Below are 26349 nucleotides of genomic sequence, written 5' to 3'. Positions count from 1 at the left end.
GAACTCTTGGTCCTCCTATCTCAGCCTCCCCAGCCGTTGAGATTACAGGCATGTGCCACCGTGCCCAGCCTGTAGTTAAAATTTCTGGGGCTGGGGTTGTAGCTCAGTAGTAAAGCGCTTGCCTCGCATGTATGAGGCACTGGTTCAATCCCTGGCACCACATAAAAATAAACAAATAAAATAAAGGTATTATGTCCTTCTACAACTAAAAAAGAATATTTAAAAATAGTTAAAATTTGGGGCTGGGGTTGTGGCTCAGTGGTAGGACGCTTGCCTAGCATGTGTGAGGCATTAGGTTCGATTCTTAGCACCACATATAAACAAATAAATAAATAAATAAAGGTCCATCGATAACTAATAAAAAAATTTTTTTAAAAAGTTAAAACTTCCAACACCAAAAAAGACTTCATTTATGGACACTAAAAACCTACATAAACTAACGTGATTATTGGTCTAACATGAATATACATACCAATCAGCAGGCAAGTAAATTGATTTTCGTTCATTTGTTTGCTTTTTGTACAGTATTAGAGATGGAACTGGTGACTCAAGCATGCTACCCATGTATTCTGCACTACAGTACATGCACAGACCCCACAGATATACTTCTGAAGTTCAGTGGAGAATGAATACACAATTTTTAATGCAAAAAGGCATCTGTTTGTTATTACTGTTTTCTTGCAGTGCAAGGGTCAGTCTCAGGTTGCAAATATGCTAAGGTGGCATTCTACTACTGAGCTACACCCCCAGGCCCATAATGGCATCTCAACTGTAATTTATGCTAAAGCCTGTATCCCACACATAAATCTCTAACAGACAACTGACATTTACTGTTGGGAAAAAATTCTTACTCTTGTGTAATTAAGAAAGAAAGTTAAATATGTGCATGTTTACACACATATGAAGAAACATTATCCTTTTTTCTTTTTCTTTTTTTTTTTAAAGAGAGAGTGAGAGAGGAGAGAGAAATTTTAATATTTATATTTTAGTTCTCAGCGGACACAACATCTTTGTTGGTATGTGGTGCTGAGGATCGAACCCGGGTCGCACGCATGCCAGGTGATCGCGCTACCGCTTGAGCCACATCCCCAGCCCAGAAACATTATCCTAATATTGATTTTTCAGATAATTTTAGGTGTCTTTTGTTTGCTTATTTATATCTTCTGAATTTCTATACTCTGAATGTATATTCCGTTAGTAATACAAAAAGGTTATTTGCATATGCCTGTAATTCTAGCAGCTCAGGAGACTGAGGCAGGAAGATCACAAGTTCAAAGCCAGCCTCTCCACCTTGTGAGGCCCTAAGCAACTCATGAGACCCTGTCGGTAAATAAAATATGGAAAAGGGTTGGGGATATGGCTCTGTGGTTAAGCGTCCCTGGGTTCAATTCCTGGTACCAAAAAAAAAAACAGGTCATTTATATTCTTTAGGAAAAAAGCATATCTATATATGATCTCAATCCCACAAGAAACGGTTCATTTAAACAAACAAACCAAAAACTATTCCAATAACCAAACAATTAACCTTATTTGCCCAGGTACTGAAACTTCCAAAGAAAGTTCCACATGAAGACAATTTTGAAGCCAGGTTCATGGCACAGGCCAGTCATCTCAGCAACTTAGGAGGCCAAGGCAGGACCGCTCAAGTTCAAGATCATACTCCTCAACAATTTAATAGACTCTCAGCGACTTTGCAAGTCTTGTTTCAAATAAAAAAGGACTGGTGATGTAGCTCAGTGGTAAAGTGCCCCTAGTACCAAATATAAAAAAGATAATTTTGAAAATATTATATACATTTCTACTGTACATCCTAATATTCAACATTTTCTCAACAAAAAACTAAAAGAAGCGGAATGAGTGGCTCAAGGAACAAATTAATAAGGGGACTTTCTTTTTCTTTTTCAGGTACTGAAGATTGAATCCAGGGGTATTTTACCACTGGGCTACATCCCAGTACTTTTTTTGAGAAAGAGTCTTGCTTATACTGGCCTTGAACTTAAGATCCTCTTCCCTTAACCTCTGGAGGTGCTGGGATCACAGACTTGAACCACCACACCCAATTAATAAAAGCATTTTTGTTCATTTGTTTCAGTGATGAGGATGGAAACCTGTACCTCACGTATGCTAGGCAAACATTCTACCACTGAGCCACATTCCTAACCCTTAAAGAATATTAAAATTGTTTCAAATTTTAGTCTTCAGGCAACCTGTGGAAAAGAATCTTTCAGAGTTGACCAATTAAGCTCCTAGCAGTAAGTAAAAAACACCAATCTCATTTGCAAGCTTGAATATTATCCAGATGACCAACATGAATGTCTTAAAACCCCAAAACACTAATTTTTCTTACTTAATGTATAAAGATGTGTTTTCTTATCAGTAAAATAGGTCTTCAGATCTGCATCTGGTCTCTTAGCGTGCTTTTCTTCATATACACCCGTCTTAGGGTTTTTGTGGCGAAAGATGAAGTGTAATTTATAATCTTCTCCACATTTATCTGGACCAAACATAATTGTATAGGGGGTCTTGTCGTGGAATTGATCCTTCAGAAACAAAGACAGATTATTTTAAGTAACTCTAGTCTAAGTGTTCAAAAGCAACCTTTCAAAAAAAGTGTGTATTTCCTCTTATAAAACTCTCAAGCTAAATTAGTGACAGTTAAATGAATAACCAACCAATCATCAGCAAATTTAAAATATTATGTGCTTAAGAAAAAAGTAATACATATAACTAGCTACTGTTTCATTCACAAAACAAAGAAATAAGCTAGCTTAAAATTAAAAATCACAGTATCAAAACCAGAAATGAGAAAAAGTTGGTAATAGAGCTTTAAAAGTCAAATTTCAAATGAAAACTAATTAGTATAAAAGACAATACTGTCAGTTAGGCGCAATGGTGCACACCTGTAATCCCAGCAGCTAGAGAGGCTGGCAGGAGGATCGAGAGTTCAAAGCCAGCCTCAACAAAAGCAAGACACTAGTGAGACCACCATCTCTAAACAAAGTACAAAATAGGGCTGGGAATGTGACTCAGTGGTTGAGTGCCCCTGAGTTCAATCAATCCCTAGTATCCTCCCACCTCCAAAAATATGGTCAACCCACCAAAAGATTTCAACAGCAGGTCTTTATTTTCACCGGTCTTTCAAATTTTTTTTCTTTTCTCTAAAATTCTTCTTTAAAAACTTGTGGGTGGCTAGCTACATAAACAAATAAAAGTACCTACCAAGTTGAGTTCTGGTGTTTTGGAAAGCAGTTTCACATAAGCACCTCCACACTCTATTCCATTTTGGAAATTAACCTCATACCTAATTTCAGAGAGAAAAGCAGAAAATTCTATGGCATTTTCTAAGATCAAATCTCATAATTTCTTTTTCCCCCCACTCCTGATTATAATTCATCTTTTAAAAAAGATTCCATCTTCTATTGATTTTGGATGGCTACACAGTCCTACAAAAATAAATATGCTAATTAAAAGTAAACCTTGCAGATTCCCAATAAATAGTTTGTGCAAAATCTAGATGTTCATTTACTATCAATAGGATGAACAGCCAGTTTGTTACAAAATAATTTGGGCAGGAAAAAAATAATAATAATTTCAAGATGCTAAATTCTAAATTCACCCAAAAAAGAAATCTATTGTAATTTATATAATCTCTCTCTCCCTCTCACACACACACATACATTTACTTAGAGTTATAGTTTCATAATATCCTCTGAGATTACCCTTCTAAAAAGTTTTTCTTTTTTTTCTGTAGTACTAGGGATTGAACCCAGTGCCTCTTGTAAGTGAGCTACACCCCCAGTGCTTTAGAAAGCTTTTACCAAACATGCATTTCACTTACTGAACAATGAGAGGCTTGGTATCAAATAGGAAGGGTTTGTTCAATTTAGCAGAGATGGCATGGTGCTTGGCTCGAGACATCAATACAAGTCCTTTATCACCTGGAAGCTTTGTTTCCTTCATTTCATCTACCTCCCACTTTCCTAGAAGAAAACACACACAAAAAAGAGCTCTTCACTCCTTAACTATATCTTTAAAAAAAAATATATATATATATATATATTTTTTTTTTTTAAGTTTTTAGGTGGATACAATATCTTTATTTTCTATTTTTATGTGGTGTTGGGGATCAAACTCAGCACCCCACGCATGCCAGGAAAGCCCGCTACTGCTTGAGCCACATCTTCAGCCCAATTGATTGGATATATATATTTCTTTTTATGTGATGTTGAGGATCAAACCCCAGTGCATGCTAGGCGAGCGCTCTACTGCTGAGCCACAACACCAGCCCTAAATATATCTTTTAAGGTCTTCTAAATGATAACAAACTAAACTCCAAGTTGTATAAGTCTATCATACTAACAAATTTTAACACATTCCACTTATCTATGAGAGTTGGGCCATTAATTTAGGCACATGAATATTTGACAAATAATAGGACATGACTTTTAAAAAGTTAGCAGCATATTCATTATATCACTGCCTAGGAAAGACCTTCCATTTCTAACATACAGAAGCATATGTAATAAATAGTTCTAATTCTATCACCCCATCACATATAAAGCATCACACAAAGATGGCACAACTCTCAAGGAAAAACAACTTCTTGTTGTTTGTGGTGCTGGGGATGGAACCTAAGACTTGGCATGTGACAGGAAAGTGTTCTACCTCTGAGCTAAACCCCCACCCCACCAAGGAAAAATCTGAAAACATATCTGCTTTTATTTTTATTTTTTTCCAGGGCTGGAAAAAACCCAGGACCTTGTGCATGCTAGGCAAGGACTCTTCCACGAAGCTTTACCCTAACCCCAACATCTCCTCCTAAATCAGTCTTTTTTTTTTTTCATTGTCTTAAATCACTATTAAGAAATTCCATGGAGATTATATTAAATCTGCTATTATATCTAGACCAAAAGGAATTCTCACCATCATATTTGGCAATTTCATCATCAGTGTCATCTTTCTTGGCTTTGGATAAAATCCACCTGTAATTAAGACAAACCCCAAAATTATGATCAAATGATAGTTATCTGTTATGAGAAATGATATAGGATAGAGGGGAAAAGGGAAAGGAATGAAAGCAAGAACTACAAGCTTCAAAAGAATATTTTCCTAAATAGACACGAACACTGAAAATATAAAGGCTAGATATTTCCATTATATAAAATGTTATCCAAAAGGGATCCATTATTCCCTCTTATTTATATCATGTTCAACTCCCTAGGAGCTTCCTAGGGAAAAACAAAAACAAAATGTACCTACCCTGACAGAGAGCCTCTGTCAAAGGAATCAGCAAAATAAACTTCTCCTGTTGGAACTGGAGCTTTGTAGGTGACCTGTGTTAAACAGAATAGATTAAAAACCTGAAAATTTTGGCAACAACTCTTTCTTGGAATTTATTTCCATGTTTTGATTGTCACAAAAACTGTCATAGGAAGAAGTCTTGAACTTCAATCCACAAAGATCTTTGGAAAGAAATAACAAAGATTGCCAGAAAGATTAATAAAAAGTTGGTAACCTTTGCTTTTCCTTTGAAAAAGATACAAATTTATCAATTTTTTTCCCTTTAAATAGTGCTGGCTAGGAATTGAACATAGGGCCCTCTTTGTTAGTAAAGTACTCTACTACTGAGTTATACCTCAGCCCCTATCTTCAAAATTTTATTATCAAGAGATAAAAGGCCAGGCACAATGATACACGCCTGTAATCCCAGGAGCTCAGGAGGTTGAGACAGGAGATTGCAAGTTCTAGGCCAGCCTCAGCAACTCAATGAGACTCTGTCTCAAAATTTAAAAGGGCTGGGAATGTGGCTCTGTGATAAAGCATCTTTGGGTTCAATCCCCAGTACAAAAAGAGAGAGAGAGAGAGAGAGAAAAGGAATATAGATTCAAAAACTACTTCAAACCTTTGGAGATGGAGGCATACTGGTATCTGATTTTGAGTCTTCTACCTCTTCAATGACATCATCAAGGTCATCCTCAATATCAATCATATCATCTTCATGCCCATCATGAGCCTGAACAACAGTAGCTCCAAGGACCAGAAACATACATAATAACCACTTCCCTTCCATGATCTATATAAAGAGAGTAAAATAAATTCAATGTGTTAACTTCTCGTTTAAAATTAACACTTTCAAATTAAAGAACTAAAAAGAATTTTACTGTATTTTATCCTAAAAGCAAGGAGAAAAGTAAACCCAGAGAGATTAAGGGGTTTTCCTAAAATTAGTTAAAAGATTCAATTTTAAGCCAGGCACAGTGATGGACACCAGTGTCTCAGGAGGTTGAGTCAGGATGATCACAAGTTCAAAGCCAACCTCGGGCTGGGAAGAGTGCTTGCCTTGTATGCCTAAGGCCCCGAGTTCAATCCCCAGCACCACAGGGGAGGAAAAAAAAAAAAAGGCCGGACTCAGAAACTTAGTGAAACCCTGTCTCAAATAATAAAGAGCCAAGGATGTATATCAGTGGTAAATCACGCCTCGGTTAAATCCCAGTACCCCCAAAATAAATTGACTAAAAGACTCAAGAACAAAAATATTATACCAAAAATGAGCTACTTTTAACTCTTATTTTCTAAGCACTTAAATATTATATTAGACTTTATATCAGACTTATGGGTGGTTAGGTGGGCCTCCTTTCCAAAGAGCCTTGATCTAAAGAAATAATAACTGAGCCACATGGGTAGTTTTTTTGTTTTGGGGCCTGAGAAGGCAGAGTGAAGATGAAGAAGCTGGGGAAGAAACAAATTTTTGTAAGTGCAACACCATGTGCTCTCAACATATGGCACAGAGTATCCTTTTTTCCTTGTTTTAAATTAACACTGGTCTTTCCCTCTCATTACCAGGACACTTACTGGTATCCTACATTACTAAGGTTTCAATTCTTCTTCCTCTCTGAGGCCATTCGATACCCAGATGATAGCCTCATCATCCCCAAAATCTTGAGTCCCTGTTTGCAAAAATCTCTATGCCTTCTAGCTAGCAATCAGAACCCTCTCCCTTAGGCCGTTCCCCCAAAATCCTCCTTTCATCCTAGAGAAGACGTTTCCCACTTCCCTTATGTTTACCAACATTCATTATTTGCTCCCTTAATGTGCATTTAAGTAAAGCTAAAATGCACCACGTATTGTTTTCCTATTATTTTTTTTCCTCATGACAAAATCTGTGAATTTCTGTTCACCTTTCTCTCAGGCTCCTTGCAGTGCTCCAAAATCAGCACAAGAGTCCTGGTTTCAGATAAAAATCCTATGATAAAAACATTGTTGGGCGGAGGATTTAATTCAACTGTAAAGCACTTGCTTAGCATGCTCAAAGCCACTGGTTCAATCACCAGTCCTGGGTGGAGGAACAGGTCAACACTGTTACAAGAACACTGGATTTGAAAAATTCTTTAAATTTTTTTTTTTGGGGGGGGAGTTACTAGGAATTGAACTGAGGGATGTGAGCCACATTCCCAGCCCTATTTTGTATTTTATTTAGAGACAGGGTTTCACTGAGTTGCTTAGCACCTGGCTTTTGCTGAGGCTGGTTTTGAACTCGTGATCCTCCTGTCTCAGCCTTCTAAGTTGCTGGGATTACAGGTGTGCACCACCATGCCTGGCCTAAAATATTTTTTAATCCAGGAATATCATATAAAAATAATCCAACAAGTGTTGACAGTGATGTAGAGAAGTTGGAATCCTGATGTACTGTGAATGGGACTGTGAAATAGTACAACTGCTATGGGAAACAGATTCCATATGATCCAGCAACCCCATTCTACAGTGTGTGACCAAAATAATTTAAAGCAGGATCTCACAGAGGTATTTACAAACCCACACCCATGTTCGCAGAAGCACTATTTACAATAGCTAAGAAGTGAAAGCAACCCAATCAATGGATGTCAATCAATGGATGAATGTGGCATACAGATATAATGGAAGACTATTCGACCTTAAAACAAAATCCTGTCATATGCCAGCACATGGATACTTATTGAAGATATCATGGTAAGTAAAATAAAAGTTACAAAAGGACATATTATGCATGATTTCAATTTACATGCGGTTCCTAAAACAGTCAAAATTCAAAGGCAAAGAAAGTAGAATTGTAGCCAACGGGCTGGGGGGAAAGAGCAATGAAGAGATTTTTATTTATTTGCTGGTTGGTACAGGGATTAAACTCAGAGGCATTTAACCACTGAGCCACATCCCCATCCCTTTTTAAATTTATGAGAGGGTCTCACTAAATTGCTTCTACCATGCTAAAGTGCTGAGGCGGGCTTCAAACTTTCAATCCTCTTGTTTCAGTCTCCAGAGTTGCTGGGATTGTAGATATATACCACTACACCCCAGTAAGGTTTTTTTTAAATAAGAATAGTTTCAATTCTGCAAAATGATAAAGTTCTGAAGATGTTTCACAATAGCATAAATATGTTTAACACTACTGAACTATATATTTAAAATTGATTAAGAAAGGAAATTTGCACCTGTAATCCCAGCAGCTTCGGAGGCTGAGGCAAGGAGGACCCAGAGTTCAAAGCCAGCCTCAGCAAAAGCAAGGCACTAAGCAACTCAGTGAGACCCTGTCTCTAAATAAAAAATATAAAACAGGGCCAGGGATGTGGCTCAGTGGTTGAGTACTCATGAAATAAAAAGAAAGGAAATTTGGTGATATTTTACAATATTTGGTTACAATAATCATAACTTTGTAAAACAGGACTGGAGGTATAGCTCAGTGGCAGAATATGCTTTAGAAGGCCTTAGGTTCAATCCCCAGCATCCCTGTTCTCTAAAATGTAAATAACTTACCTTTAAAAAGGTAGGATTTTTTTTCCTCAACATTTTTTAATTTGTTGATATACTGTTGTCACTATGACTTGAGTTGTATAACTCACCACCACGAAATTCATATTATGACGCTTCAACTCCCTATGACTATATTCAGAAACAGGGCCTTTAAGGAGGTAATTAAGGTTAAATGAAGGGCTGGGGATGTGGCTCAAGCGGTAGCATACTCGCCTGGCATGCATGCGGCCCAGGTTCGATCCTCAGCACCACATACAAAGAAAGATGTTGTGTCTGCCGAAAACTAAAAAATAAATATTAAAAATTCTCTCTCTCTCCCCCTCTCTCACTTTCTCTTTAAAAAAAAAAAAAAGGTTAAATGAGGTCATAAGGGATCAATAGTGCTGATGTCCATGTAAGAGGAAGTAGCAACAGGAGCACACAGCACAGAAAAAAGGCCAAGAGAGGGTCACCTGCAGGCTAAGGCAAGTTAGGAAGGACCTCACAAGAAAGTAATCCTGACAGAACCTTTGTCTCTAATAACCTCTAGCTTCCAGAGCCCTCAGAAAATAAATTTCTACATTGTTATTGTTACTGAGATAATTGTCTTTGGGTTTTTAGGTTTAATGAAGTAGGGCAGTACATCTCAAACTTGAACATATATCAACATCATGGGAGGGGAGTTGGGTATTAAAATCCAGACTGCTGCCACATGTGATGGTAAACACTGCTTCTTTGGAATCTTAAAAGACAGGAGAATCCCAAGTTCTAGGCCAGTCTGGATAACTGAGCAAAAACTCTGTCTCAAAAAATTAAAAAGAGCTGGGGATATAGCTCAGTGGTACAGTGCCCCTGGATTCAATCCCCCCTATAGAATAAGCAGACACCCCAAAGATTGCTGAGCTCATCCCAAAATTTGTTTCCACAGGGCAGGGCAGGGCAGGGCAGGGCAGGGAAGGCAAGGTTAGGCCTGATTCAATGGGACTTTAGGTTAAGAGGATGCTGAGGATACTGGTCCAGAAACCACACTTTGAAAATCATGAATTAGGCTTATGAATAATCTATTTATACTACATTCCAATTTACAAATGGATTTTCACATACATTGTTTTATATAAACTTTCTATGAGGTATTCCTCTCATTTTCTTTTACACACTAGGAACTAATAAGACTTAGTGAAAACCTACTCATTTTGACAATAAATAAACAAGATTCAAAGAAACCAACCCTCCTCCCCTCACTGAAACCCTAAACTTAATGTTACCATGTAGTTTCACACTGAGGTACTGTGACAAGAGACAAAAGACAGGAAAGAGCAGCAAAGGGAATGATCCAAAAACAGAGACATTTTGTCAGGGTTTAGTAAGGGAACATGTGACTATAGAACAACTGGCCCAGGTTAGGAGACCAAGAAAACTGGTGTTATTGGAGGGCAGGGGGGTGTTACTGAGTAGGGAAAGCAATCTGTCTTGTTGGGAACAAGGTAGATATTTCCATTTCCCCTGCTCCGTGAGTTGTAGAACCTGATTTTCTACAAAACAAGAAAGAGGTATTTGGGCACTCATAATGTTCCGATCACATTATCCAAGGGTTTGTGAAAGCTTACAGTTCAAAATTATTGAACTGTGCCATGTCAGTTCTCACACTGGTACACTAAGGAGTCTCAGTCACTGCAAGCTTTACATATGCTATTTTAACTATAATTTACTAATACTTCCAACATAATGCTAGTTATTGGGTCTATTCTAGTTCTAAAAAGCCACTATTAAGCTGACTTAAATTTTCCAAATATTGGGCTGGGGATGTGGCTCAAGCGGTAGCACGCTTGCCTGGCATGCGTGTGGCCCGGGTTCGATCCTCAGCACCACGTACAAACAAAGATGTTGTGTCCGCCAAAAACTAAAAAATAAATGTTAAAATTCTCTCTCTCAAAAAAAAAAAATTCCAAATATTTTTAGACATATATTCACATTTGCCAACAATTCAAGATAATATATTTTAAGGTGATGTTAATTTTCTACTTCATTAATGAGAATCTGACATTAGCAAGACACACCTTCCCTTCAGTCTCCCTATTATACACTTCTCATACCAAATGTAATCCAAGAGGTTACGCCTGTATTGACCAATTGAGCAGATACACAAAAAGGATGTTGTAATTACTATGCTTTCTAGAGGAAAATAGGAGGAAATTTAGGTGACTATGGTTTTGACAATGTTTCCCATACAACATCAAAGATATGGCATATGAAAAAATGATAAGTTGAACTGAAATAAAAAATCTCTCTCCTATGAAAACACAAGAATCAAAAGAGAATTAAAAATCGCCAACTAGAAAAAATTATTTGCAAAATATGCATCTATGAAGGACTTGTTCTATTTTTGGTACTAGGTATTGAACTCAGGTATGTTTTACCACTGAGCAACATCCTTAGCCCTTTTAATTTTTTGAGACAGGAACTCATTAAGCCTAAGTTGCTATGGCTGGCCTCCAATTTACTACCTCCTGCCTCAGCCTCCCAAGTCTCTTGAGTGTACACATGCACCTCTGCACCCAGTTTGAAGGACCTGTTTTAAAGCATACGAAGAACTCAAATTCAGCAATAATAATCAAATATAAAACTGTAAAAGCTGGAGAATTAGGTCAGTAATAGACACACTTAGCACTTTCTTGACCCTGGGTTCCATCACTAGCACCTTACAAAACACCGAGCAAAAGACCTGGACATCTACTCAAATATATACTGATAACAAATAAGCATAGGAAAAGACCATCAACATCATTTTTTTATTATGGAACTTCACAATAAAATAACAATGTTGGACGGAATTGTAGCCTGCGTGAGGGACTGGGTTCAACCCTCAGCACCACATAAAAATAAATAAACAAAATAAAGATATTGTGTACATCTACAACTAAAAAAAAAAAAAAATTAAGTAGCAATGTGTTACCACTATCAGCTATTAGAATGGCTATAAATTCCCCCCCAAAATGGCAAAGATGTGAAGCAATAGGAACTTTCATCGATTGCCGGTGAAACTAAAAAATAGTAAAGCCAACTTGGAAAATTATTTGCAAGCAACCATAATGTTCAACAGATTAACCAATTGAAAGAAATGAGCACTCAAGCCACAAAAAGACATGGATGAATCTTAAATGATTATTGTTAACTATACAAAGCCTCTCTGAAAAAGTGATAGACATGCTTTAAAACTCCAATTATATGACATTCTGGAAAAGATATTAACTATAAACAATAAAAATACCAGTTGTTAGCTGGTGCAGCAGTGGACATCTGTGATCTTACCTACTCAGGAGATTGAGGCAGGATTTCAAGTTCAAGGCCAGCCTGGGCAACTTTGTGAGACCTGGTCTCAAAATAAAATTTTAAAAGAGCTAAGGATCTAAATTGTTGCAAGGGGTTTAAGGAAGAGTTAGGTTGAATGGGTAAAGCACATGTTTTCTTTTAAGCAATGAAAATATTCTTAAAGATATTACAATTACAGCTACACTGACACTGCATTTGTCAAAACTCATAAAACATTATAGTAGAAAGAATGAATTTTAATGTATTTAGGATGTCGGGTGATACGAAGACAGCATGCAAACAAAATTCAACAGAACAATCTACCTTATTACAAATCCATGAAACCTTACTAGGGAAAAGATGCTCAGTAGAACTAGAGTACACAAAAAAAATACTGTTCTGGGGCTGGGATTGTGGCTCAGTACTAGTACACTTGCCTAGCATGTGTGAGGCACTGGGTTCAATTCTAGCTACCACATAAAAATAAATAAATAAAATAAAGGCATTGTGTTCATCTATAAGTAAAAATTTTTAAAAAGTACTGTGCTAATCAATAAGTCCATTTCACATGAGTAGGTGCATTAATAATTCTGATACTGTTATATATGTAATTGAAAAATTAAGCATATGGGCAGTAGATGGTGGGAGCCACTTTTTCACTGTTAAGACTTAGAATTTATCCAGGCACAGTGGCACATGCCTGTAACCCCAATGGCCTTGGAGGCTGAGGCAGGAGGAGGACTGGGAGTTCAAAACCCACCTCAGCAGGGGCTGGGTTTGTAGCTCAGTGGCAAATGCTTGCCTTACACTTGTGAGGCACTGGGTTCAATCCTCAGCACCACATAAAAATAAATAAATACAGGCTGGAGTTGTGGCTCAGTGGTAGAGCACTTCCCTAGCATATGTGAGACCCTGGGTTAGATTCTCGGCACCACATTTAAATAAATGAATAAATAAAGGTCCATCAACATCTAAAAAAAAAATTTTTTAATAAATAAATAAATAAATACAACAGAGGTATTGTGTCTATCTACAACTAAAACTATTAAAAGAAAAAAAAAGAGGGGCTGGGGTTGTGGCTCAGTGGTACAGCTCTCGTCTTGCACGTGTGCAGCTCTGGGTTTGATCCTAAGCACCACATAAAAATGAATAAATAAAATGAAAGTATTGTGTCCAACTACAACTAAAAAATAAGTACAACTATAACTAAAAATAAATACAACTACAACTAAAAAAGAAAAGAAAGAAACCAGCCTCAGCAACCTAGTGAGGGCCTAAGCTATCTCTAAATAAAATATAAAAAAGGGCTGGAGATGTGGCTCAGTGGTTAAATGCCCGAGTTTAATCCCTGGTATCAGGAAAAAAAAGGGGGGGGGGAATTTAAAGATAAAGTAAGGGGAGGTGGCTAGAGGAATCCATATGGAAATGGAAAGAATTAGAGACATCAGTATGAAAACATGTTTAGCTTAATATACAGAGGGTTACATATAGAAATATTTACAAATGATGTATATCAGTTAGGATGCACACATATCTCCTTGCTGTCAGCTAAAAGGGCCTGCAAAAATGAAGAAATCTACCTTCTAAAACCATAAACACTTTGTTGTTGTCACCAACAGTTTCTAAGATTACCGGAAAGAACAGAGTAAAAATGCTTTTAAAAACAAAAAGCACAGTCTTCCTATCCCAAAGGACATGGACAGCAAGTGTTCCTAAATCTGCAAAACTCAGCAAGTTTTCAGGGAATAAAGGAATTACTTTTAAGATGAATTAACCAGGGGCTGGGGTTATAGCTCAGTGGTAGAGCACTTGTCTAGCATGTGTGAAGCCCTGGGTTCGATCCTCAGCACCACATAAAACTAAATAAATAAAATAAAAATAAAAGTATTGTGTCCACTTATAACTAAAAATATTTTTTAAAAAAAAAAAGATGAATTAACCTTCTCCTCTAAAGAAACACATTTCCTACAATTATTTTTTTTTTGAGGGGGTGGGGGAAGAAGGTGCAAGGTGGGGGTGGGGGGTAAGGTACTGGGGATTGAACTCAGGGGCACTCTTTTGCTGAGGCTGGCTTTGAACTCACGATCCTCCTACCTCAGCCTCCCTAGCCACTGGGATTACAGGCATGTGGCCCTGAGCCCAGCTACATTTCTTATAATTCAACTTCATAGAACACTCTAAGGCAAAGTTTCTTACATTCCTGAATGCCATTTTTGCAGTTTCCCTCATAATTTTATTACAAAAAAAAAAAAACATTTTTTAGTTGGAGACAGATACAATACTTTTATTTATTTTATGTGGTGCTAAGGATCAAATCCAGTGTCTTAGACATGCCAGGCAAGCAGTCCACCACAGAGCAACAACCCCAGTTCCTCATAATTTTATTTAATGATTGAAACCCACCACTTTCTTCATTTACTGGTTTTCTGTCAGGAGTCACCCTCCTCACAACACACACTTAAAACTGTAAGTTTACAGGGCTGGGTTTGTGGCTCAGCGGTACAGCTGATCGCCTAGCATGTGTGAGACCCTGGGTTCAATCCTCAGCACCACACAAAAATAAATATACAGATAGATAGATAGGTGCAAGTATTGTGTCCAACTACAACTAAAAGAAATTATTATAAGTTTGTAAACTCAAACTCTCTATAGCAGAGTCCCACTGAGCTAAGAAGCAACTGCTAGGTGGCTATAACTAATTATTAGGCTACTAATTAAAAGTGCTACACAACTGTCTTACAATGTGTCCATTTAAATTCTGTCTTATAAAATTACAAATTACATTTATAAGCCTGGACCTTCAGAGAACTAGCAACTAAATATCAAAACTACAAATATGAAAATCTTTTAACATCTGAGTCCATTGTTTTCTCTAGAAAACAGCTTTAAGTTATATGTGAATGTGAGTATTGTCTTATGATATCCCTTAATGTAAGCAAAGTTAATAAAAACAATCTATAGCCAGGTGCTGTGATGCATGCCTGTAATCCCAGCAACTCAGGAGGTTGAGGAAGGAGGAAAGCAAGTTCAAAGCCAGCCTCAGCAACTTAGTGGGGCTCAAAGCAACTTAGGGCTGGGGACATAGCCCAGTGGTTAAGCACCCCTGGGTTCAAAGCTGGTACCTAAAAAAAACAAAAAAAAAAACTTATGGTATATTTTCATTCTACACAGAACAACACCAAAAAGACTAAAATTTCAAAACTCAGCTACTGATGTGATAAAATTGGTTATACCCCCGCCCCCAACACACACACACAAAACTAGTAAAATCTAGATCAGTGAAGATAGTTCTTTAGATCTGGTCAAAGTTGTCTAGAAACCAGCTTGAAATTAACTTGGTTCTCTATAAAAACTACAGCAAGACTCAGATATGTGATAAGAAACATAAGTCTGGTGAGATAGTCTTTCTCAATTAAGAAGGATTGGGGTGATGTGGATAGAGGGAATTAGGTCTATGGTAAGTACTAGTTCCTGATCCCCAGTACTACATAAAAGAAAGAAAGAAAAGAAAGAAAAAGAAGGGTCTAAGGGATGGAAAGTGTAGTTTAGTGGTAGAATGCTTGACTACCATGTTTGAGGTTCTGGGTTCTATTTCCAGCACCAGAAAAAAAGTGTGGGGAGGGGTTTGGTAATCAAACAATTATCTACCTATACCCAGGTCAAAGCAGCTCTATCCTCTGTAATGATATAAACAAATATGAACAAATGTACACAAAGCCAAAAAAATAGAGGACATTTATAAGACAAAGATTTTTGGTTTGCTTCCCAGTTTCCCAAGGGAAAGCAAAAAGGCCCAACTCTCAAATTATTAGGGTCAGAAGGAACCTTCAAAAGCACTTAATCCACTCACATTTAATATTTCATTTCACTTTTAACTTTTAGAAGAGTGAATTTATTTTTATAGAAATGGAAGTTGCCTGTTTAAAAACTGAAATTCAGAAAATTAATTCCTCATACATAAGGCAGCAGCATATGTGGCAGAATAACCTGTCAAGTCAGAGAAGCCTGAATTCCAGTCTCTCCTGATTCTCTGTATGGCCTCCTTCGGCTTATTTAACTTCCAGAAGTCCTCCTTTCTCTATTTTAGATGTGTGTTTAGAACTACTTGCTCAACAGCTTGCTGTGAAAATATGAAAATATAATTCATCTATCAGTCAGGTACACTTTATAGGCATACTCAAATGTTCTGGTCTTCAAAACACAACATGTACATCAGATGACTAAATTTTAAATTCTCATATATTATTTTTTTCCCTTCCAGTGCTGGGAATTGAACACAGGAAATGCTAGGCAAGTGCTCTGCTACTGAACTACACCTCCAACCACTAAATTCTCATTTGACCAAAACATCTAATATAGCTAGAGGATTCTACATAACAAGCTATATTAATTGTAAACTTGCTTTCCTGCAACTACATTATGTGATTTCTTCAACTCTTACATTCAACATTGTATAAGATATAAACTTCCATATTCATCTTTTTTCCTTGTCCTTTAATTACTTTTAATGAAACCCCTTAAATTATTTTTTGTAAATTACAATACTGTTCTCAGCACAATTTTTAAAAGTCCATGTTATTTTCTATACATTAACATGAGACTTCAAATAACACAAGTTTTTTTTTTTTATTTGTTTGTTTTCTATTTTTTGGCATAATGGGGATTGAACCCAGAGCTTCACTCACGCTACACAAGTGCTCTACCACTGCACTATATCCCCAGCCCTTTGTAAACTGATAGGGCCTTACTATTGCTGAGGCGGACCTCAAATTTACAATCCTCCTGCCTCAGTCTACCAAACAGCTGGGATTATGGGCATGTGCCACCACACTTGGCATAAACATCCTATTTTTTAACAAAAGCAAATTTACTCTTTAACATTTCAGCAAATCCTGACAATATTTAGGTCAACTTTAAAAATGGGCAAACACTTAGCAGAAATAAGGGTCCATTTGGACTGGGTTGTGGCTCAGTGGCAGAGAGCTTGCCTCGCATATGTGAGGCACTGGGTTCGATCCTCAGCACCACATAAAAAAATAAATAAAGATATTGTGTCCATGTATAACTAAAAAAAAAATTTTTTTTTAAATAAGGGTCCATTCAACAACAACAAAAAATCTTTAACACAAATTGGAACAAAGTATTTTTAAGCTTATTGCCAGTTTTATGTTTTATCTTTCCAAATAGGTTCTTTTTTCTTTTGACTCTGAATCAGGCTGGCAAAGTTCCTACTTATTCCTAGTTTGTTAAGTGTTTATCATGAAAGGATATTTTTTCTCTAAGATGAACAGTTTCTGTCCTTTATTAATGTGATATGTTACATTCATTTTTATATGTTGAACCAACCTTGCCTTCCTGGGATAAATTCCAATTGGTCATAGTATATAATCCTTTTTAAACAATACTGCATGCTGCTGGTCTCAGTTTACTAACATTTTACTGAAGATTTCTGCATCTGTTTTCAGAAGAGATAGTGGTCTGTTTTCTTGTAAGGTTTCTTATTTTGGTATCATGTTAGTACTGGCTTCACAGAATGAGCTAGAAACCCTTGAAGAATCTGTGAACTATTTTTAATTTTTCCCTAAGTATTTACTAAAATTTATTTGTGAGCCACATGGTTTGGGGCTTTTCTTTATTAGACTTTCTTTCTTAAAAGAAGAAATTTCCAACCCAGGTGCCGTGGCATATGCCTATAGTCCCAACAACTCAGCAGTCTGAGGCACAAGGATCACTTGCACCCAGGAATTTGAGATCCGCATAGACAACCAAACAAAACCTACTTCTCTCTCCCTCCCTCCCCCTCCATACTCACAAAGAAAAAAAAAGTAATTTCCATTCTAACTTCTTTAATCTATGAAAAATTAAAAAGAGGAACAGAAAAAATAACCTCATGTTCTTGATTGTTTTAAAAAAAACATTGATTTTAAAAATAGGCAGTGTATAAATAAAAAGAGGGAGTCTTTCTTTCATATAAGCTGTTCATTCATCTAGTATGCCCTCTTAAAATTTTAAGTCTTATTTGTGAGGTTAGACAGCTTAAGTAGTCTACTAATATTCAAAAACAGAAACATCATACTCAATAAGGTCCACTCAGAAAAACCCAAGAGGTTCTATTATCCCCATTTTACATGTAATGAAATTAAAACCAAGAGAAATTACTTAATCCGTCTACAGTCACAGCTAGAGATGTGTTCATAAGCAAAAATTCAAGTCACAATCCCTGGATTGCTATTTAAAAACTTGTCACCTTGGGTAAAATTACTAACCTCAGGGCCTCAGTTTCTTCATCTCTAAAACAACAGTAACAAAACTACGTATAAAACAAAATACATGTAAAAGTACTTATGATAGTGTCTGGTTTACCGCATTTGCTCAAGATTAGCAGTAATTTTTGCTATTACTAAATATTTCTCTTAACAGTTTTTAAAATTTGATGGTTACAAAACTGAATTTTAAGACAAATACTGTAAAAATCTTAGATTGGAAAGGAACAACCCAAAAGAAATTTTTTTTTATTTTTTATTTTTAGTTGTAATTGGACACAATATTTTATTTACTTTTATGTGGTGCTGAGGGTCGAACCCAGCATCTCTCACATGCTAGGCAAGCGCTCTACTGCTGAGCCACAACCCCAGCGACCTCCCAAAAGGAATTTGATTCCAATCACAGATGAACATTTTGCTACTACTATCATATTTTCCACTATATTTTGAACCTGCAGATTTTACTACTTCAATCTAGTCAAAAAATGAAAACATTCAAGGAAAGGAAACACATAAAACTCAGACTGGTCTTTATTGTAAATACCTATTTAAAAATAGATGAAATAGGCATGGGGGTAAAGGTCTGTAACCCCACCAACTGAAGATAAGGCAAGAGGCTCTCAAGTTCAAAACCAACCTCAGTGAGACCTTGTCTCAAAATTAAAAAAGGGCCAGGTACAATGGCACATGCTTGTAATGCCAGCAGCTCAGAGGCAAGAGGATCCAGAGTTCAATGTCAGCCTCAGCAACTTTGTGAGGCCCTAAGCACCTCAGCAAGACCCTGTCTCTAAATATTAAAAAGGGCTGGAGATGTGGCTCAATGATAAAGAGCCCCTGGGTTCAATCCCAGGTACCCAAAAAGTTTTTAAAATAAAAAAAGAGGGACTGGGGATGTGGCTTAGTGATTAAGTCAATCCCAAGTACCAAAAATAAATAAATAGAAATAAATGCAGCTGGTGTGATAGCACATTCCTACAGTTCTAGTAACTTGAAGGCTAAGGTAAGGTCCAGAGGTTTCAGACCAGCCTGGGTAATATAAAGAGACTCACCTCAAAAATAAAATAAATAGATCTATACTGCCTCATTTACATTTTTGGATTTTGTTTTTCATTAACAGGAACATCAGAACTGATTTTTCCATAGCACTTTTAAATTTATTTTTAATTTTAAATATTATTTAGTTGTAGCTCAACACAATGCCTTTTATTTTTTTGTGTGGTACTGAGGATCAAACCCAGTGCCTCCCACATGCTAGGCAAGTGCTCTACCACTGAGCTACAACCCCAGCTCCTCCATAGCACTTTTTTTCCTATTAACTAAATAGGTTTAAGATGTGATGAATAATATATGCTAAAGATCCTCTAAATTATTTTTCTTTATTCTCAAATATTTTTAACAGTTCACAGTTAAACTTAATTTACAAGTGCATTTATTGGGGCTGGGAATGTGGCTCAGTGGGGGGAAAAAAAGTACATTTGTTGTTATAACCACAGCATTCAACCAGCACTTTCCTGGTAAGGCTTTTTTTTTTTTTTTAATGTGGTGCCTCACACATGCTAGGCATGCACTCTACCATTGAGCCACAGCCCCAGCCCTCCTGAAGTTTTGCAATAGGCTAGCTATCTAGGTTAGAACTTAGGTACTTTCATTATTTCCTAGGAATTATTATGAACTGCCAATTCTGTCTAATTCATTATACTTTTCAAAATAGTTTTATATTCACCAGCTTATTGTCCCCTAAAGGTGAGGTATCCAGGAGACCCTCTCTCCCACTTTGAAGAGGTGGAAACTAAAGAGTTACATATGCTAGTTATCATACTGGCCTCAGAATTCAAGTCTAAGAAACTTGCTTAAGCTTACCAATTGCTACTTTATTCCCTTAGGCTATCTTGCAGGGCAAGTGAACTCTATAACTAAAAGGATGCAATGGTGTGATTGCCAATACTGTCACAGTGCTCTTAAAAGATAATAAGCTAATTGAACTGTAGAGTTAAGATAGTAAGGTGGAGAAGGAGAGGCTAACACCCATTTTCAGATAAGTATGAAAATTTCTGTTGTGTTCTTCACTCCAATACACAGTTCACTAGGGCCTTCTCATGATCAGTGACCTGGCTAGTTTGTGTACCCAGGCTGATGGAAAGGAGAATTCCCACATGGCTTTTTTTTTTTTTTTTTTTTTTTTAAACAGAAGGTTTTTAAAATCTTCCCTTAAAATTTTTTTTAAATTCTTCCCTTTAAAAAAAATTAAGCAAAAAACCTTCCATTTCCTAAATTAGAGGTAAAGAAACTTAACTATGGTTCACCTTTGTCCTCTCAACCTTTTAATATTCAGCTCAGTTTAACCTCTCTCAACTAGCAATAGCTTTTGTCATGGCAACACAGGGTCCAGTTTCTTCTTCCCATCAACAGAAATGTGACTTCAGGCCCTGAGAAACAGGACCAACAAAGACTAAGATGTCAGTTTAGTGGACCAAGGCATTTAGACTATAATGGCTTACTGCAATAGATATTGATCGAGCAGTTACTACATATGACATTCCTGCATAAGCATTTTAATTCAATCTTCACAAGTCTATAAGGTATTACTTAATAATCTATTACTGGGGTGTGGGACACAAAGGTAAAAGCCCAAATTCGCACAGCAACAAATGGCAGATGAAGTGCTTGAACCAGGGCCTTTATCTTAGCAGTCAATTAAAATCCCAACAGGACCATTAAATTAATCGCATGACCTTGGACTAGTCACTTCAAGCCTCTAACGCCTCAGTTTCCTCCACTGTAAAGCGAAGTGTGCTATGCTAGGTGAGGTTTGGGTTGTTTTCCTGCTTTTAATGTCGGGTGGAATCTCCGACTGAATTACTCCCCACCCCCCGAGTAAGTGCTGTAATGGTTAAGCCTAAAGTTTTCCAACCACTGCGCGTTCTAGTACATTCTCCTTCCTCTTCAGGGTGCTAGGGTCCCGTTTTCGTGTAGGGGTCTTATTTCAAATTCTGAACCTGCAATAGTAATTCTACATATTTTCTCTTAGTCTAATTCATCTTTCCCTGCTACTTAGGGAACCCACTAGGCCCGATCCTCCCGGGGACCACCGGATTACTCGGCCCACCTCGAAACTGCCCAGGCAGCCAGTAATAGGCCTAAGAATGCCCTGGAAGCCAAGCCATAAGAACAAGTTCGCCTTCTCAAAGGTCAAGGGAGGCCCAGGGCACCTGCCACGCCTCCCGACCCCGGTGGCGCGGCCTGGGCCTGGTTCCCCAACTCAAGGGGCCGGGTTCAGGCCTCACCCCTCCTGGCCGGCGAGTTCGCCGGAGCCTGGGCCCTCGAAAAGCCAGCCCAATCCCTGGCCGCTGGCCACGCCCGACCCCTTTGGTCGCGATGTAGCGTTCCCAGGCCCCCCGAGGTCCTCACAGGCCGGAGGACGCGTGCAGGCCTCCAGTCTCACCTCGAGCCTCCCGGGGACCACCGGCAGTGCCTGCGCCTTCTCCCACCCGCACACCTGGCCCCGCGCTGCAGTGAAGACAGCGGCGGAGGCGGCCCGACCGTCACGTGCTGCAGAACCAAAAGGCCTCGGCTGCCGCTGCCGCGCGACCGAGCCCCACCGCACGAAACCCAGCCCTGGGCCCGCCCCTCGATTCTGAGTAGCTATGACTAGCACTAAGTCCCGCCCCACCTCGCAAGCTCCTAGATTCGGTTGGTCGCTGTGATCATCGCTCTACTTACCTTTCCATACGCCCCCTAGGGCTATTCTTCGTGGAGTGTGAGGATTGGCCGAGAGTGAGGCAGGAAGTGGTTGTTGGTTGGACAGGAGGCAAGAAGGAGGGCAGTAATCGGGGTCGCGCGCGTCCTGAGGCGCGGAGGGGTCGGCTGTCGTTCCCGCGCTCTGTTGCCCTGGTGCCTTAGTGGGCGCGCCTCCCGCCTTTACAATCCAACGGAAAGTTATACCCCCTGGGTTCCTGACCCTGGGACGGGTATCCAGTGCCCTTCCCTGAAGGGGTGCATGGCAGCTGATTGAACGGGTGGGAAGTGGGGTCGGCCGTCCTGAAGAGTAATTTGCTTGGGCAGAGAGTGCAGGCCCCGACGGGTCGCGGGCGGATCCCGGCGCCGGCTGCCTTACCCGGCCGAGAGTACGCTGCGCGGCGCTACGTGGGCCGGCGCCACCGTTCCTGCAGAGTCATCGCTCTGTGCCCCGGAGCCTGTAGCCTACTAGTTACCTAATATAAAACAGTCCAGAATAATATAATCAGAGGTTATTTCAGTTTTCCATTTGTGATGTCTCCTAAAGTGAGATTAAAGGGCTGGAATATGGCTCAGGAGTAGAGCACTTGCCTCGCACAGGTGAGGCCCTGGGTTGGATCCTCACTACCACGTAAAAAAAATTAATAAAAATAAAGTTATGTGTCCATCTACAACTAAATATATTTTGTAAAAAATAAAATGATTGAATATGGGGCTGGGGATGTGGCTCAAGCGGTAGCGTGCTCGCCTGGCATGCATGCGGCCCGGGTTTGATCCTCAGCACCACATACAGACAAAGATGTTGTGTCCGCCAAAAAACTAAAAAATAAATATTAAAAAAATTAAAAAAATAAAAAATGATTGAATATAAGAGTCTAGCGATAATAAAACGGCAGGATTGAGAAAAGGATGGTGCAATGGGAAGACTTAAAATACGCCAGTTTTTGAAAACCCGCTCTTAGCACATTTTCCGTTTTCAATATGCTGAGATCCTCAAAAAAAAAATGGAAGTAACTCTGAGTTTTTGTTTATTCGTTTTGTTTTTTGGGGTTGTTTTGTTTTTGTTTTTGTAGGATCTGGTCTCTGTCCTCCATTTGTTTGGAGACCCAAAGACGTGAATACTAAGGTGGGAAAAAAATAGTTATTTGGTATAACACCTATATATAGCCAGCTTTATTCCCTCCTACGTGGAAAGAGGGGGAAAAATGTTAGGGTTTAATGTTTGCCTCAGGTTAGTAAATTCTAATGCTCAACCCCTAAGTTTGTGTAAGAGCATTTTGCTTTCCTTATTTAACTAGAGAAGTGGGTATTCAAAATAGATTAAAATTCTGAAGACTGGTGTAAAGGCCCCATATGTAGTAATCATAGCTGCCCTGGAGGCTGAGGCAGGAGGATGGCTTGCACCCTGGAGTTCTAGGCCAATCTGGGCAACAAAAAGAGACTCTGTCTTCAAATAAATGAAAAAGGCTGAGGATGTAGCTCAGTGGTAGTGTGTCCCTAGATTCAATCCTGGTACCACTAATAATCATAGTAAATAATAATAACAAAAGGGGCTGGGGAATTAGCTAGCTGGTAGGGCCCTTGCAGAACATGCAAAAGGTTCTGGATTCAATCCCCAGCATTGGGGGGGCGGGGGGAGTTAAGGGAATGTATGTGAGCTAAGCTAGCAAGGGTATAACTGTTAAAAGATGATGGTACTGGTGCTGGGGATGTGGCTCAAGCGGTAGCGCGCTCGCCTGGCATGCGTGCGGCCCAGGTTCGATCCTCAGCACCACATACAAAGATGTTGTGTCCGCCGATAACTAAAAAAATAAATATTAAAATTCTCTCTAATAAATAAATAAACCCTTTATTTAAAAAAAAAAAAAAAAAAAAAAAGATGATGATACTGAAGAGAATTTAGTAGGGTTCTGAAAGAACAATTGTTTCCAAGTGGGATATTCAGGATTTCCATAGGTGGAAAGTTGGAGGAAGGCTTCTTTTTTTATTATTATTTTTTAGTTGTGGTTGGACACAGTACCTTTTTTATTTATTTTTATGTGGTGCTAAGGATGAACCCAGGGCCTCACATGTACTAGGCCTACGCTCTACCGCTGAGCTTCAACCCCAGCCCCTGGAGGAAGGCTTCTTTAAATAATACAAATGCAGGAAAATAGGCCTGCTGTGTTTGGGGACACGATGTATAGACTTTTGGCTGGAGAAGTGTGTCATGAACATGAGTGATGGGAGATGGGCTCCAGAGATGGTTTGGGATTAGGCCTTAAAAGCCTAGCCAGAAGCCAGGTGCAGTGGTGCACCCTGTAATCCCAGCAGCTCAGGAGACTGAGGCAGGAGGATGCAAGTTCAAAGCCAGCCTCAGCAAAAGCGAGACACTAAGCAACTCAGTGAGACCCTATCTCTAAATAAAATACAAAATAGGTTTGGGGATGTGGCTCAGTGGTCAAGTGCCCCTGAGTTCAATCCCTGGTACCCCGCTCTTCCAAAAAAAAAAAAGACTAGCCAGAGAATTTGTAGGGAAATATGTTGGATTTTAGACTTGGATCATGATTTAGATGTTTGTGTTAATACCATTCCAGGAAGGTCTGAAAACAGTTTTGAGAAGTTAGGAAGCTACGTCTTGAAGTTGATAAAAAGGGCAGAACTGGAGAATGTCAGGGCATACAAAACAAACCAATAAATGTTGATACTAGAAAATGGTCCATTGGACTCAGGAGGCTATGGAAAGATGCTAACATTAAGGGTTTGAGACTGGATGAGGAGGTGAAAATGTAGAGCCCCACAAAAAGGAAATCCAAGCATGGCTGATCCTGGGCTGTCCCCTAAACACAGGACTGGATGTGGGGATTTTTCAGCTCACATATAATGTTTTTCAAAGGAGGAAGTTAAGGAAAAAACCCTGAAGAATGGAGTCTTTTCTTGATAATCCAAAGGTACTTTGAGGTATTAGAGTATCTTACTAAAAGAAATAACCATTATTGTTCTTAGATGTAGAAGGAATGGGAAATTGAATTGAATGTGTTCTTTTGTTTTTTTTTTTTTGTTGTTGTTGTTGTTTGTTTTTTAGCAGCACTGGACATTGAACACAAGAGCTTTTATTTTAAGACAGGGTTGTTGAGACTGGCCTCAAATTTATGATCCTCCTGCCTCAGCCTCCTGGGTCACAAACATATTCTGACTTTATAGTATAACTTGGAAGATGGTTTTTGAAATAAATTATTTATATCCATTTTAAAATTCTCATGTCCTTGATCCAGAAATTCCATCTTTTCAATTATCAATAATTGAAAAAAATATATCCACTACATTTACTATGCTTATATGTAAAAATGCTGGGCATAGTGGTGCATATCTGTAATCCTGATGACTTGAGAGGCTGAGACAAGAGGATCAAAAGCTAGAGGCCAGCCTGAACAACTTAGCCTTGTCTCAAAATAAAAAATAAGACAGGAGGACTGGGGTTGTGGCTCAGCAGTAGAGCGCTCGACTCAAACCTGTGAGACCCTGGGTTCAATCCTCAGCACCACGTGAAAATAAACAAAATAAATAAATAATATGTAAAAAAGAAAGAATGAAAGACAGGAGATGTAGCTCAAAAGTAGAACATCCCAGGTTCAATCCCCGGTACAAAAAAAAAATTATAGTACCAATATCCTGGACATAACTTACCATGATAGATAACTGACTAGATAAAATATAGGTCATCTTTATAATAGTTTTGCACTGTTGGAAAGCATCAGGTGTGCACCTGTGTGTTCTGATATACAGTGAACAGTGAGATTTATTATAATGTAAAAAAGCTCTGCATATTAGTATGCTTCCTTTCACGTGGAAAACATACATGTATTGTCATAAACTTGGACTAATAAGCTCACTGAAAAGATGCACAAGAAACTAACAGTGGCCGATGCTAGAAAGGGAGACTGAGACTCTAGAAATAGAAAGGTTATTTTAATACATAACATGCATATATTTTTCCAGTAAAAAATCAGTTTCAGCCTTTATGCTTAGTGTTTTTGTTTTAAAGACAGAATTTTGAAAATAACTACACAAAATTCTTGATCCATGTGTGAGACAATGAAAGAAAGCTTAGAGGTCAAATGATTGGGTTATGAGAGCCTTAACCTAATCATGTGTTAAACCCCAGATAGAGAATAGCTGAATGGTGACTTTAGGTTGGTAGGATATGGCTGAAGGAGGTGGGCCACTGGGGGCTTGTCTTTGATAACATATATTCGGTAAGCTGAACTTAGTCTCTCTCTTTGCTTCCTGATGCCACATT

General features: G+C 38.4%; 1 protein-coding gene across 2 annotated transcripts in view; it reads right to left on the bottom strand.

The window, feature by feature from the left end:
• Canx (calnexin) overlaps positions 1 to 21959 on the bottom strand; it is a 33814-nt gene extending 11855 nt beyond the window's left edge. The window contains exons 1-8 of one of the 2 annotated variants that reach the window (XM_013364783.4): positions 21778 to 21959; positions 16060 to 16192; positions 5903 to 6073; positions 5260 to 5333; positions 4924 to 4982; positions 3839 to 3980; positions 3220 to 3301; positions 2348 to 2540 (exon numbers count right to left, since the gene is read on the bottom strand). In XM_013364783.4, coding sequence (XP_013220237.1) covers positions 2348 to 2540; positions 3220 to 3301; positions 3839 to 3980; positions 4924 to 4982; positions 5260 to 5333; positions 5903 to 6070 — 718 coding nt within the window. In that variant the 5' untranslated portion in view covers positions 6071 to 6073; positions 16060 to 16192; positions 21778 to 21959. The remainder of the gene's footprint in view (positions 1 to 2347; positions 2541 to 3219; positions 3302 to 3838; positions 3981 to 4923; positions 4983 to 5259; positions 5334 to 5902; positions 6074 to 16059; positions 16193 to 21777) is intronic. The other variant, XM_005339345.5, reaches the window with a different exon arrangement.
• Positions 21960 to 26349: the final 4390 nt, after the last annotated feature.

The sequence above is a fragment of the Ictidomys tridecemlineatus genome, chromosome 1 (assembly GCF_052094955.1).
Source record: "Ictidomys tridecemlineatus isolate mIctTri1 chromosome 1, mIctTri1.hap1, whole genome shotgun sequence".
Classification (NCBI taxonomy): domain Eukaryota; kingdom Metazoa; phylum Chordata; class Mammalia; order Rodentia; family Sciuridae; genus Ictidomys; species Ictidomys tridecemlineatus.
Note: the sequence above shows the minus strand (reverse complement) of the source record. Positions and strands in the feature narration are given on the sequence as shown.